Raw genomic sequence first — 12756 nt, forward strand, 5'->3', positions numbered from 1 at the left:
ACGTGTTACATCTTGCAAACTAAAAAGATATGTAAGGTCAAGAATCCATGCGTTGAACCAAATCACTTTATTATTTTATTTTTTTTTAGGGGTGATAGATGCGTTGCATCTTTTTTTTTTGTTTGAATCTAGATATACATGAATCTAGATTTTTTTTTTTGTTGCCCGCTCGGTATCCGAAACTTTGTCCCGACTAATCCGGACTCGCCCCGCGTCGCGCACCTGACTATGGTGGGTGAGTCTTCCAACAGGAGTGTCTGCGCACACTAGGATTCGAACACGAGACCTGTTTAATCGAATCCGAACCGCTTATCACTCGGACCAACCCCTGTTGGTACATGAATCTAGATTGCAGCCACGTTCAATAGTGATTTGTTGTTCGCTATTCATGCATGGTTAAACAACAAATCACATCAACAATTCTGGGATCCTTGCGTAGCGTATGAGTTCCATCCAAGGGTGGACCTCTTTTTTCTGCAATTGTGCCCCCAGTTCGGCCTTCTAGTCCGAAGCATGGTCTAGTTTGGGCTTTTGGTTGGGCCAATTGGTAGTTCGAAAAGAAAACACCAGCGTTTGTAAGCATCTGTGCCCAAAGTCCAATTACTAACAAAGAGCCTGTTTATATAGCCGGACGGATGCGGCGTGCATTTGTTTTGGGTTGCACTTTTGAACCCGCAAGATTATTTGCCCAAAGGCTGTTGCAGGAGGCCCATCGATAGTCCCTCGTACACTTACAGTCCTAGCTGACCCGAGAATTTGAAAATTTCAGACCGCGCTCTTATTCTTCATCTCCACCTATTAAAAATACCAAATTCCCAACGAAATCAAAACTCCGATTGATGACTCGTTCGGATTGACGATGGAGACGGTGGAGAAGCTGTTAGCACAGATCTTCGAGAGGAAGAATCGGATTATTCGACAAGTCAAGCAACAGACAGATAACTACACTCAACATCTTGCTTCGAAATGCTTAGTTGACGGAATTACCCCTCCTCCTTGGCTTTGCTACGACAATCAATCTTCCGATGTTCCTAAAGGCACTCCATTTGTCTTTCTTCTTCTACATTATTTTTTTTTAAAATTATTTGATGTTTTAGTTGTAATTATTTGTTCTAGGTTTTGGATTGGTAAATGAGCTGTGGTTGTGAATTGAAGAACGGACTTGAGGAGATTGCCCTGGATTTAGGACCTCAGGAAACCTAATTTTGCTGACTTATGGCTTTAATTGTGTGGAACTTGAGAAATGATTTGATTTTTTCAATTAAGTTTAGCCTTTCTTTTTTCTTCTTCTTCTTTTTTTTTTTTTTTAAAAAAAAAAAAACCAGTTTTTGAATATAGTAGCTCGTGAAGCATATGAATCGTCCTTGACAATTGGGTAACAAAAGAATGAAAATGATCGCCTGGAAATGGTGAAGAAATTAAATCTGCAGGGATTTACTGGAACTGTTTTGACCTTTTGTTTCCATAAATTTTGTTGTTGATGCCTGCACCTTTGAAATAAAATATATACATATACATTTTTGTGTTGGATAGCTATAATACGAAGAAAGCTTTTCATTGCAGAGCTGAACAAAGAAGATTTAATTTTTGAAATATTATTGCCACATCAAAGACCTACAATCCGCTTTCCAAGTGCTTGTTGCTCTCTCTACAACGAGCCAGTTGCTGCTGCAGGAGATAATGGAGAGCTAGTGGATGGATTCTTTAGGGAAACTTCTTCCTACAGCAAATGTTTTGGCAGTGGAGATAAGCAAGCTACTGCAGCTGGCTGTCTTGAAAATAACACTGGTTGCACAATGAACATGGTATCTGAGTTAGCAGTTAGCATTACATCTCCTCAGGATGATGCCGAGGCGAGAATCTCAAACATTTGTAGTGCCCCGGATCAATCAGTTGCTAGAATTCAGAGATCCAAGTCTAGACAAAAGGCTTTGGAGCTTCGCAATAGCGCAAAAGCATCAGGCAGGAGCCTTTTAAATCAGAAATACGATACTGTTGGTTCTCCTTCAAGAACTAGACTACCTATGTTCAGCTCTGAACAGGGTCAGGTTACAGGCTCTGAAGAATTTGGAGAACCTTGTGTCATGGCCCGTGAAAGTTGTGGAGATTGGGAATCAAATGAACGAGATACTGAAAATATGAACAAGGAAAAGAGGACCACTTTTTGTACTGGTACGGTAAGAAGATCAATAAGCTCTGGCGAACAACCAAGCTCTATGAAAGACTTAGATAATGGTGATAGTTTTACTTGTAATTTGCAGAAGAGTGGAAATTCTCTAAGAAAAGATCTGCATGATTTCCAAAACTGTCCCAATGTGGTTAATGTGTCGGTGGGAGTTATCAACTCTGCTGTCAATGGTGAAAGTGGTAGCTTCATTGAAGCAAGGACAGAAGATCACTTGGAACATAAGGGAAAAGGCAGTGATACTCGTGTTGACAGGATTTCAAGAACAAGTTTTTCTAGCCAAAAGCCTCGTCTTCTGGATGAGGCTCCAGAAGTGGATATCTCTATGCACCCTGTGATGGTTGAAGCTGGTATATCAGCAAAGCGTAATCTCAAGTCAGTTCAACAGTTTAATGATGCTACTAACTTTCTTGAATTAAGCCATAAAAGAACAAGGTCTGGAACTCCTGCAGGTGACAGAGGGATGCCCATGCTTCTTGATACATTCACTAGTGATCATCATGGAGATACAAGGTCCAACTCTGGTGCTATTGAAAAGTCTCAAGCTACAAAATATGCAGTCGAAAATAGCTCAGATGGTATACTGCCTCTTCTTGATAGTCGTGATGCTAACCAGATGGGGAACTTTGGAATTGTTATTGTTGATGACCCAGTCAACAACCAATCTGCAAATCCCAGATCAAATATAGATGATGCTGCCTTAGAAAGTTTACTCACCAACCCCTCTGATTGTGTGGTGGTTATGGAACCGAAGCAACTTGTCTTCGATGACAAAGAAGAGTGTAACTTGAAAGACAAGTTTTGGCCCACCATGGAATATGAAATCCTGGAAAGATCACCACATAAAAAGTTTTATAATTCACTACACTCTGCTTCATCGGTCGATTACCAAGTAATTTCTGGTGATATGATTTCTAATAAGCCGTCAACAATTCAGCCAGATGTTACAAAAGAAGATGAAATTCGTCAAGGCTTTTCTGAATCCAACAATGAGAATGTTGATGTACAGATGAAACAAAAGGAATCTGATGAATATGAGGAAATCAGTCTGAACACAATTGCAGTTGATTCAGAGAAGATGCTACATATTCCGGGTGTTAAGTATACATGTCTGGCTATGGAGCCAAATGAGGTAGAGAACCCTTGTTTAGAGAATCATGTGAATATTTATGCTGAAGAAGTCTGTGAACCAGAGCTGCATAAAGAAGTAAGTGCCTAATTTCTTGCTTGTTTGATTTTGATCCATATACACTTTGAGCGTTGTGTTGTTAATTTTTAGACGAGCTTGCAATTATCATTCACAAGTAGGTCAATCTTTTTTTTTTTTTTTATATTGGATTTCTGACTTCTATCTTCCTGATGGCTGGATACCAATCTTCTTTCTGGCATCTATTTCATGACATTATCAAATTAAGTGGTAGGTGGATAAATCCAAAACATTGGGTGATATTTTTTAGTAGCCATAACATTTAAACGGTAAAAGTTCTGACATAATCAGATTGTAATATGAAGCTTGTTCATGAGAAAATTGATATTTTTGGCAGTAAAGGCCACTCTTATTTTCTAGGCTAACCTTCAATCAGGTGTTCACTTCTGGTTTAACAGGCATTTACTATTTTTGAGGTTTGGAAGGCAGTCTTGAAAAATATCTTATTTCCTGATTTTTGAGATTTCTTTTTTCTTTAGTCTGTGGATCACCTTCGCTTTCTCTAATAGCATTGTTTTTGTTTGAGAAAAGCTGTGGAACATTTGGAGGCCATTTGTCTGATCGTATTTATTTTTATTAGACTGATATTAGTTACATCACCATTTAGTGACTTGGCTTATTTCTTCTTTAATTATGAAATTTCTTTCTACTATTGAAATTTTGGTGACTCAGGCTGTGTTTTCTTTTTCTTGTCTAATAGGGTAACTTCAGTTATAAGACAAAGGAGAGAAGCCCACGTTCCTCCCACTCTTATGGAAGCAAACATTTTAGCAAATCTGATCTGTCATGCCCAGCAACTAAGGCTATTGGACTGTCAGAAGATTGTTCAATCAAGGAAGTGGAAGCCCCTGCTCCAACAGACATTATAATTGATGCAACGGGACAACATTGTCCAGGAGAGAATCTGAATTTATCATCCGCTGGGGCTAAACTCTACTCTGGAAATTTGAATAATGAGTATGGTAGCCCGAAAGTTTTGGGAAGTTCTAGTCTGGGAGGTAATGACTTGCTTACACCTGGTTCAGTTGGATTTCCACTTGATGACCATGAGAGTCTTGATCTCTCAAAATCAGAGGAACCGAAAATTGCAAAGAAGTCAGTGGTTCAAAGAGATCTTAGATTACTTCAGGTGGCTTCATGGCCTAAGAGTAAGAGGAGAAAGATTCAAGATCAAGAAGCAGATAGTTTTTCTGCTTCCCCAAGCTTCAGGGTAAAAAAGCATTATCCTAGTGACTTGAATTCCACAATTATGAATCTAAAGAAAGCTGGAGACAATGTCGTTAGTGTACCAGGGCATGCATCTCTAGCGAATGACAGTACTGAAAAAGAAGTATACGAGAAGATGGCCTGCCAATTGATTGAAGAGATAGAGCCTTCACCTAAAGTGCAAAGCGAAAAGGTACTCTTCTACATTTTCGTTAAAATACACACGTGTATACAGAGACAACAAACATGTATGTTAGACTAATCGTCTGCTCAGTATGGAATGTCAAATTCTATATGAATCAAAAGTAATGGGCCAAACTGTCAGGTCATCCCTGGAACTCAAATTTGAGACATATTTAGGGTCCCATATCGGCCCTTCACTCTCACTAAACACAAAGAAATGTCAATCTTTTTTGTTTGCAAGACTGCATGTTCTCGCAAACGGCTCTCTCAATTAAAATATATGTTGTCTGACATAGTTGTACGTTGCCACTCTACCTGCAGAATGCGTTGAACTCCAAAGGCCACGGTGAACTTACAGAAATTTCCTCCTCTTCTGCACTTAAACAATTAGGGGAACCAATTGCCTCAAATTCGATGGAAGATTCTGCTAGAGCTTCCCAAGGATGTTTATTTGAGGAAATGAATTTGGCAGGTACAAGTAGTAGTGCAAGGAGAGAAGGTGATGAAGGGGATGGCCAATACTTGCTGCATCATGAAGGGGGAGATAATTTGGCATATAGCGAAGGTTTGACAATGGAGAGAAGCCTCTTAGAAGGCAAATCTTATTTGGGAGACAAAAGCCAACCTTCTTGTGGTTTAGTTTCGTCTTCAACCAAAAAAGACCCGAATTTGACCCATCCTGGTGAGATGCTGCCTGTGCTTGAAAGTTTCATCATAGAGCCACAAACAGAGAATGCAGATGTGAACATTTCTCGACGTGAAATCGACTTTGACAAGTTTGAATTTTCGAGAACTTCAATAGAACGTGCTAGCATCCTGGAACAGATATGCAAGTCGACTGTTATGCAAACACCTCTGACGCAGTTCTCATCTGCTCTCAAAGTGCATGGATCTCAGAAATTTTGCCACTCTGTACCCAATGGTCTTCTTGAGTGCATGGATCTGAGGAGCATTTTGTCTTTAAATGAAGATGCCCATAACCAACTTAGGGTCATTTATGGGAATAACTCTGACTGTAATTTGCAAAAGATGTCATATTCTGATCGTCTTTCTTATACGGAAGCTCGATTTTGTTGGGATTCCAGAAATCATTACAGATCTCCCGTTGGAAAGCTCTGGGAGAGAATGTCTCAACAAACTGGCAGCTCAGAGAAGCTATTGGGTTCAAATCCAGAGCTTACATGCTTTCCAATTGAGGAAGATCCCAGTACTAGCGAAGAAAAAGAGAATACAAGTGGCGTAACAGAGAAAATTCAGGAAGACAATGGTTTGCTGAATGATACTTGTGCAAAAAGAGAAGTTCTTGCTGACATAACAGAAGCAAATGCTGCAACATCATTCTCTGCAGCAGAGAAGTTTGTAAATAGAGCTACTGCAGATTTTGTGAGTACAGAAGTCAGCTTCAAGGGGGTTCATAAAAAGGTGAAGCCAAAGCTACAGAACTATAGTAGAAATAAGAGCGTGGAGAAGGAGAATGATGTGTTATCAATTGCAAGTAATGGGATTAAGAAAGCCAAGGAATCAACAAGCAGAAAGTTCAGTAAGGCAGATGCATTATCCAAAACCACTTTGAAGACAGAGAGGCAGAAGCTCTCAGAAAAGAATCCCAAGTACAACAACATTGTCTCCAATGTAACTTCTTTTGTTCCCCTGGTCCAACAAAAACAAGCTGCTGCAGTTTGTACAGGTAATTTATCTTCTTACTGGACGAATATATATTTGGCATCAATTTTTCTTGGTTAACGAAAGTTTCTTAGAAATTTTTTTAGTGGATCTCCTTCTGCAAATTTTTCTGGATAAGACGTCAATCATCATTATCAGCCTAAGCTATATGCATCCAATTTCAATGTGAAAGCACTATTATTGGTATTTGTTTACTTTAGCAAGATAAAGTTACTGTGGCAAGACGAATTCTCACTCAATTTTTGCAATTACCCTGTCTGATATTCTCGTGGATGTGGTGTATATAATAATTTTTATTATTTTACCTTAGAATCTGTGTCACTTGATTCAAATGTGTCTGAGCTGAACTTCAATCTTCTTACTCATTCCAACTTTTTCCTGAATTTAGTTCAACAATGTGAAACTAGATACATACTGCTCACATATCAATAGCATTTTTATAGTTTTCATCTCATTAAATTCTGAAATATTCTGGCTACTGAATGTCTACATGCTAGTAGTTACCAAAGATAAAGCACTTTGAAGTAGCCTGGCTAATTGAACCTCTCTTTGGTTGTCTTGATGAATGTTTCTCTTTCTGCGGTTTTAAGGTTCTATTATTGTTAAGAGGTGTTTCTCGAATCAACTGTTTGCTTGATTTAAGAGGTTTGGCTTCTATTACCTTTCAGGAAAGAGAGACGTCAAAGTGAAAGCTCTAGAGGCTGCTGAAGTTGCAAAGCGCCTTGAGCAGAAAAGACAGGATGAACGGAAGATGCGGAAAGAAGCGCTGAAACTTGAAAGAGCTAGGATAGAGCAAGAAAATTTGAGACAAATGGAGTTAAACAATAAAAAGAAAGATGAAGAAAGAAAGAAACGAGATGCTGATATTATAGCAAAGAAAAGGTTGAGGGAAGAAGAAAAAAAGGAAAAGGAGAGGAAGAAGAGACAAACTGAAGAAGCACGGCGACTGCAGAAAGAAGAGATTACATTGTGCTCTCAGAAGGTAAAGAGAAATATTGCTGTGTGATGTATGACTCATTATTTCAATTGTCTGCAAGCATTTTCTTTTTGCTTTAAGTTCAGCATCACTGAATACATGAAATTTCTTGTTAGGGTGGGAAAGATGATATAATGAAGAAATCAGACAATCTGTTAAAGAAGAGTCAGAGCATGGTGCAGGAGAGCAGATATGACGTTATGTTGGAGAAGCCAGACAATAACATGAGGCCAGAAGAATTAACGGTCGATTTCCAGCAAGCTGCCATCTGTACTGAAGCATGTGGTACTTCTGGTGATTCCTGTCAACATCAGAAGGTTGAAGCTCTTATCCTGGAAAGTTTCAATTCAGCTGAGTCTTTATTTGGATTTATGCTAATTATAATAGGGACACAGCTACCTTTCTTGTTATAAAAAGTACAAAAAAAGAAAAAGGAAAGAAAAAGAGGATATATTGCTTTTCACAGTCAGCTGCTGTCCACATTGCATCAGGACCAGTATATTTCAGAGGAGAAAGGAACTGATGGATTCCCTGTAATATGCCCTGCACCTGTAATGATAACTTAACCATCATTCTAGTAGCCTTTTTTGGTTTAAAAAATCTCCAAATGAACAACTTCATCATGTTACAGAGTGAGGAAAAGAGCATAAAAATGTGCTTCGACATTCCAGTTTTGTGCATTAATGTTGTAGGAATATCCCTTTGCCTTTCTGGAGTCACATGTAGTAAATTGCTCGTGGACTCCAGCGTTCAGTGTTTTGTGCTTTTAATCTGTGTCGTTTAATGTCTATTTGCCTAACATACTCGAGGATTGTTTCCCTAGTCCATGTGCTTACGTCTGCTTCTTACTTATTCAGACAATGCCCGCTTTGGATGAGTCTGCAGCAAAGGAAAATTCAGTTGTCCAGAAAATTCCAGAGAAATCATATGACATTTCACCGTATCAGTGCTCAGACGATGAAGATGAAGAAGAAGAAAACATATCCAACAACAAATATATCCCGTCCTGGGCCAGGTAACAATCTATCCCACGATACTTCTTACAAGCTGAATGGTCTTGATAGCATGTGATATTATGAATCTCCGAATGCTGCTGTTGGGATACTAGTTGAAGTTGACTTATTGTTCTCTGCAGGAATCTTTTTACTGTTCATTCTTTCTAGGTCTTGCTTTTGTGATTTACATATTCATTTGGCAATGAACCAAGCCTATTTAGTTACTTCATTTAAGTCCGTAATGACTGTGCAATTAGCTTTTCTTAAAGTTTGTATACGATTTGGACCATTGTTCTATAACATTTGAAATCCTACTAAGTTTTGTTCGCCCTCTGCAGTAAAAAATGTGTGGCTTTCGTCCTCCCAATGCAGCAGAGAATTGATCCTGATGTAATTTTTCCTTTAGAAAGCTTTTGCACAATTGATGAAGGTATGTTTACTTTAGGCAACGTGATGACAGAACGGTATTACTCTTTTTTATCTGAAGAAGTGTTTTGCCTTTTGCAGTCTATCCTTCACCAAAAGCTATAAGAGTCATGACAAAGAAAGGGCCAAGGTAACAGACATTCGACGTTGGCTGCTGCTGTTTCTTGTATTGTTCTTTGATGCCAACGGAGGACTAAGAACATCTTCAACTATCAGGATTTAGTCTGACTTAATTTAGACTCCCCTCCTTTTCATAGATAAAATGTAGTATCAGCAGTTACATAATTCCACTATCCTTACGTAGATGTGCAAAAATGCATGATGGCCGTCCAATTTAATTTACGTGGACGGCACCCCTTTCTTTAGAAAAAAAAAAAACGAAATTACGTTTAAGATGTAATGAAGAGAAGGACAAACGTACATACACGTTTCATGTTAAGCCTGATAAAGGACTTATCTTGTCGCATGTTAGCGCAAATGGAGAATGTAGGAAGGACTGAATAGTGACCAAACCCATTAAGAAATGAGCCCATTAACGGGTCTTTAACATGGGCACCCAACTTCAGGGGTGATTAAAATTTGAGGAAAATCATGGCAGCTCCTGAGAGAACCTAGGCTGCTCTGAGTTTATTTCATCTATTTATTTGGAATTTAACTAAGGGAAAGTATGGCGTAGTACTTCGTGTCTGTGTTGCATACTTCGCACTTCGCAGTTGGTTCTTTTTCTCAATTAGTAAAAGTTTTTGTCGAGTTACTTTTCCCGAAGAGTTTAGCTTAATCATCTAACGGCCTAAAAAGGTACAACTGGAGTTTGGGCCAGTAATCACATGGTTTTCGGTGCTAAGATTCAATTCTTCTGTGGGGCCTTGGTTAAAAAAAATATCAATTTTCTTTATGATCTTGAACCAGTTGTATGCGCTCTTTTCTAGTGTCACTTATATTTCAATTTCCAAAGCTCGTGACAGTGAGCAATTCCAATGCGAATTTGGAAGTATAAAAAAGTAGGCTAAGTATCCTTTCTCGAGAATCTTTCCTCTCTTTAATAAGATTATTAGATTGTTTAGTATTGTTTGTGAGCTAAGTGGAATGACTAGAGGTGGCAATTTGTCCCAAGTTCCAATGGGTTACCCATGCCCATGGGGACTTTGGGCGGGATGGGTATTGGATTTTGATATTGGGTTTAAAATGGGACAAATCCCAATTGTACCCATTAATTGATGGGAATACTTGGGAAATACTTGGGTACCCATTGGGCTCAATTAACAAGGGCTCTGTTTGGTTTAGCTATTTTTGGGGGGTATTTTTGAAATATTTTATTATAGCAGTGTATATGAAAAATTTTTACTATAAAATTTTTTTGAAATATTTGATATACTAATATGGATGGGATGTTTTTTGAGTTATTGTATATTACTGTAACATTGTATTTGAAAAACTTATTTTTTGAAAAAATAGCCAATCCAAACGGAGTCTTAGATTCAAAAATTATCTTTAACAATTTTTATAGTCATACTAGAGAATATAATCTAGTAGTTTTCCTAGTCATTATCCACAAGAATTTTCAACATTTCAGTCAATTTAGACCTGTCATCTTTGGACAATGATGAGAATAAATATTCAACACCTTAAGTACCTTGGCTATCTTGATATATGTTGGAATATGACTGTATATCTATTTTTTCCTTTATTTGTTAATCCAATTTTTGATGGGAATCCTGAGTATAAAGCACTTGCATGTTTATTTAATAAAACTAAAAAAAATTTAATAAATCAAAAATATTAAAATTATATAAAAAATAAAAATGAATTAAAGGAAAAAAATATGTAGAAAATAGATTTGGGTATTGGGCGGGATCAATCTAAACTCATCCCAAAGTGATCCCGCCCAAATTAGTCCCAAAATACATATAAGTAAGGTTGGGCCCAAACCCATATGACTCGGTTCCATCACAAACCCAAGCAAATCCCGCCCATCCCGCCCATTTTGCCACCTCTAGGAATGACACAGATTTTGGTTCAAATTTAATAATAATGTCTCTAGTGAGCCTGATGTAGATGCAGTCTATTTCTCCATAAACGCACATATTAGTTTACACTGAAGGACGCTTGAGTGGCCTAACATTTTTCTGCAAATGTTGCTAGTTATTTCGTTCTCAGGAGAATATGCATTACTTTACATACTAATTTTAACAAACTGGAAGTTGCAAGTTTCTTTTTGTCTAGAGTTTCATGCGGATGACGAAGATGCACGCCCTGTACTTGAGTCAGAAAGAAACTTTAGTAGTGTATTTCCTGTCAACCAATTAATGTACTGCAGTTTTCCAATTTTGAGTTTTTTTTTTTAACGACCATGACCATCTAGTTAGTCAAATGACCCAGTGGTCAAACCAGGGCCCACTGAATAACGGCTTAATTGAAAATTTTGTGGGCGCGCCCTCAATGTCATATTGACATAAACGGAGTGGACCCAGTTCCGAATCCAACTCCATAGTTGATGACTTGATTCCAAAGAGAGGCAGTGGCCGGCTGTCCTGTTTCCTGCCATGGTTGAATTGAAATTGCAGGGACAGATTTTTACGCTTTTGGGACTTGTTAAAATATCACATGAGAATGCGTACGAGCTAAATCCAATCAAAGGCACTTAATATATATCCACCAAATCATGCGCCCTAGATTGACTCCGAGACAGGGAGGGAGCGAGCGAGGTTGCCCATAAAGGAATTTTCACCTTATGCTTGGGATTACTTGAAAAATCAGAAATGGAATCCGATTAAGCAATGGAGATTAGGTCAGATACCCAAGCTCTTCAGATAACCTGAAATAGAATAATAACAGAAGCACAATGAGGAGGACAAGGGGCCTGGGAGGTCTTATCAAACCGGAGTCACTAAGAAATACGTCTACCTATTAGCTTTAGTTGAAAACTTATATGATCCCTGTGGTTAAAGAAAATTTTTAATTAGATAAATAATAGCACATTTTGAAAAGAGATAGTTATCGAATATGACAAAACTAATAACAGTACATTCTAATTGCAGCATAAACTTTTACATTTTGCTTTATCAATGTTTTTACAATTTTACTATTTTCAAAAGACCCCTACAGATGTCAATTGAAAATTACCCAAGAGTATACATAAGTTGTTTCAAATAAAAGAATACCCTCCAACGGTTAGTTATAGCAATGAGTTAATTGCACAATGTGTTAATATGTCTTTGTATTAATTGTACAACAAAAGCCACATTTCAATTAAATATGTCTATAACATCATTTCGGTAATTACACCAATATATAAACTTATATCAGTTATACTTTGTACAAAAACAGTTGCAAAATACTTTCATATTCTAAAAATACTCAGATGTCTCCATTAATTAAAGTTTTAAATGTACCAAAATGAAGGCATTTTAGTAAATATATCTCAACACATGCTACCTTTAGTTGTACTAAAAATTTAAAAAAATTGCACAATATTTCATAATTTTATAAAGTCTATATCCATGCGATTGAAGTTCAAATCCCTCTTTGACCGCAATTAATTCATATATAGTATAAGCATTTTTGGGGGGTGGGGGGGGGGGGGATAGTGCCTGGTGTGCTTTACTGGTATTTTATCAATCACCATCAGCAGCTCAGCAACTTACTTAACCGACAACTGTGATCAGTACTGAAGTCCAAATGAAGTGGTCGTTTATCTGTCCGCTCCCAAAGCCAGCCTTCCTATATTACCGTTACAGATTCGGCCCATCAAGACTTTAAAGATTTGGATAAAAGACTTTTAAATTTTAATCCCTCCCACCTTTTCTTTATATTTTTTTTAGTGAAATTGTTTTTTTTTCCCTTCTTCTTTAAAGTCGGACCCACGCGCCCACTTTTCATAACCGTTTAAACCCCA

At 37.8% G+C, this 12756-nt stretch overlaps 1 protein-coding gene across 1 annotated transcript; it reads left to right on the plus strand.

Annotated features, from left to right (window-relative positions):
* The first annotated feature begins 570 nt into the window (after positions 1-570).
* LOC113743521 (uncharacterized) lies at positions 571-9327 on the plus strand. Its single transcript, XM_027271565.2, has 9 exons — positions 571-1037; positions 1564-3392; positions 4093-4791; positions 5103-6468; positions 7133-7446; positions 7557-7757; positions 8298-8455; positions 8774-8865; positions 8943-9327. The coding sequence occupies exons 1-9, from the start codon at positions 860-862 to the stop codon at positions 8993-8995; spliced, it is 4890 nt and encodes a 1629-aa protein (XP_027127366.2). The 5' UTR covers positions 571-859; the 3' UTR covers positions 8996-9327.
* The last annotated feature ends 3429 nt before the right edge of the window (positions 9328-12756 follow it).

Source organism: Coffea arabica, chromosome 5e (assembly GCF_036785885.1).
Source record: "Coffea arabica cultivar ET-39 chromosome 5e, Coffea Arabica ET-39 HiFi, whole genome shotgun sequence".
Taxonomy (NCBI): domain Eukaryota; kingdom Viridiplantae; phylum Streptophyta; class Magnoliopsida; order Gentianales; family Rubiaceae; genus Coffea; species Coffea arabica.

Bases quoted from the DNA above. Each gene is read 5' to 3' on its own strand.
- LOC113743521 (XM_027271565.2), top strand. From the start codon at position 860: ATGGAGACGGTGGAGAAGCTGTTAGCACAGATCTTCGAGAGGAAGAAT. The intron at 1,038-1,563 runs GCACTCCATTTG...TTTTCATTGCAG, and splicing joins ATCTTCCGATGTTCCTAAAG to AGCTGAACAAAGAAGATTTA. The intron at 8,866-8,942 runs GTATGTTTACTT...TGCCTTTTGCAG, and splicing joins CTTTTGCACAATTGATGAAG to TCTATCCTTCACCAAAAGCT.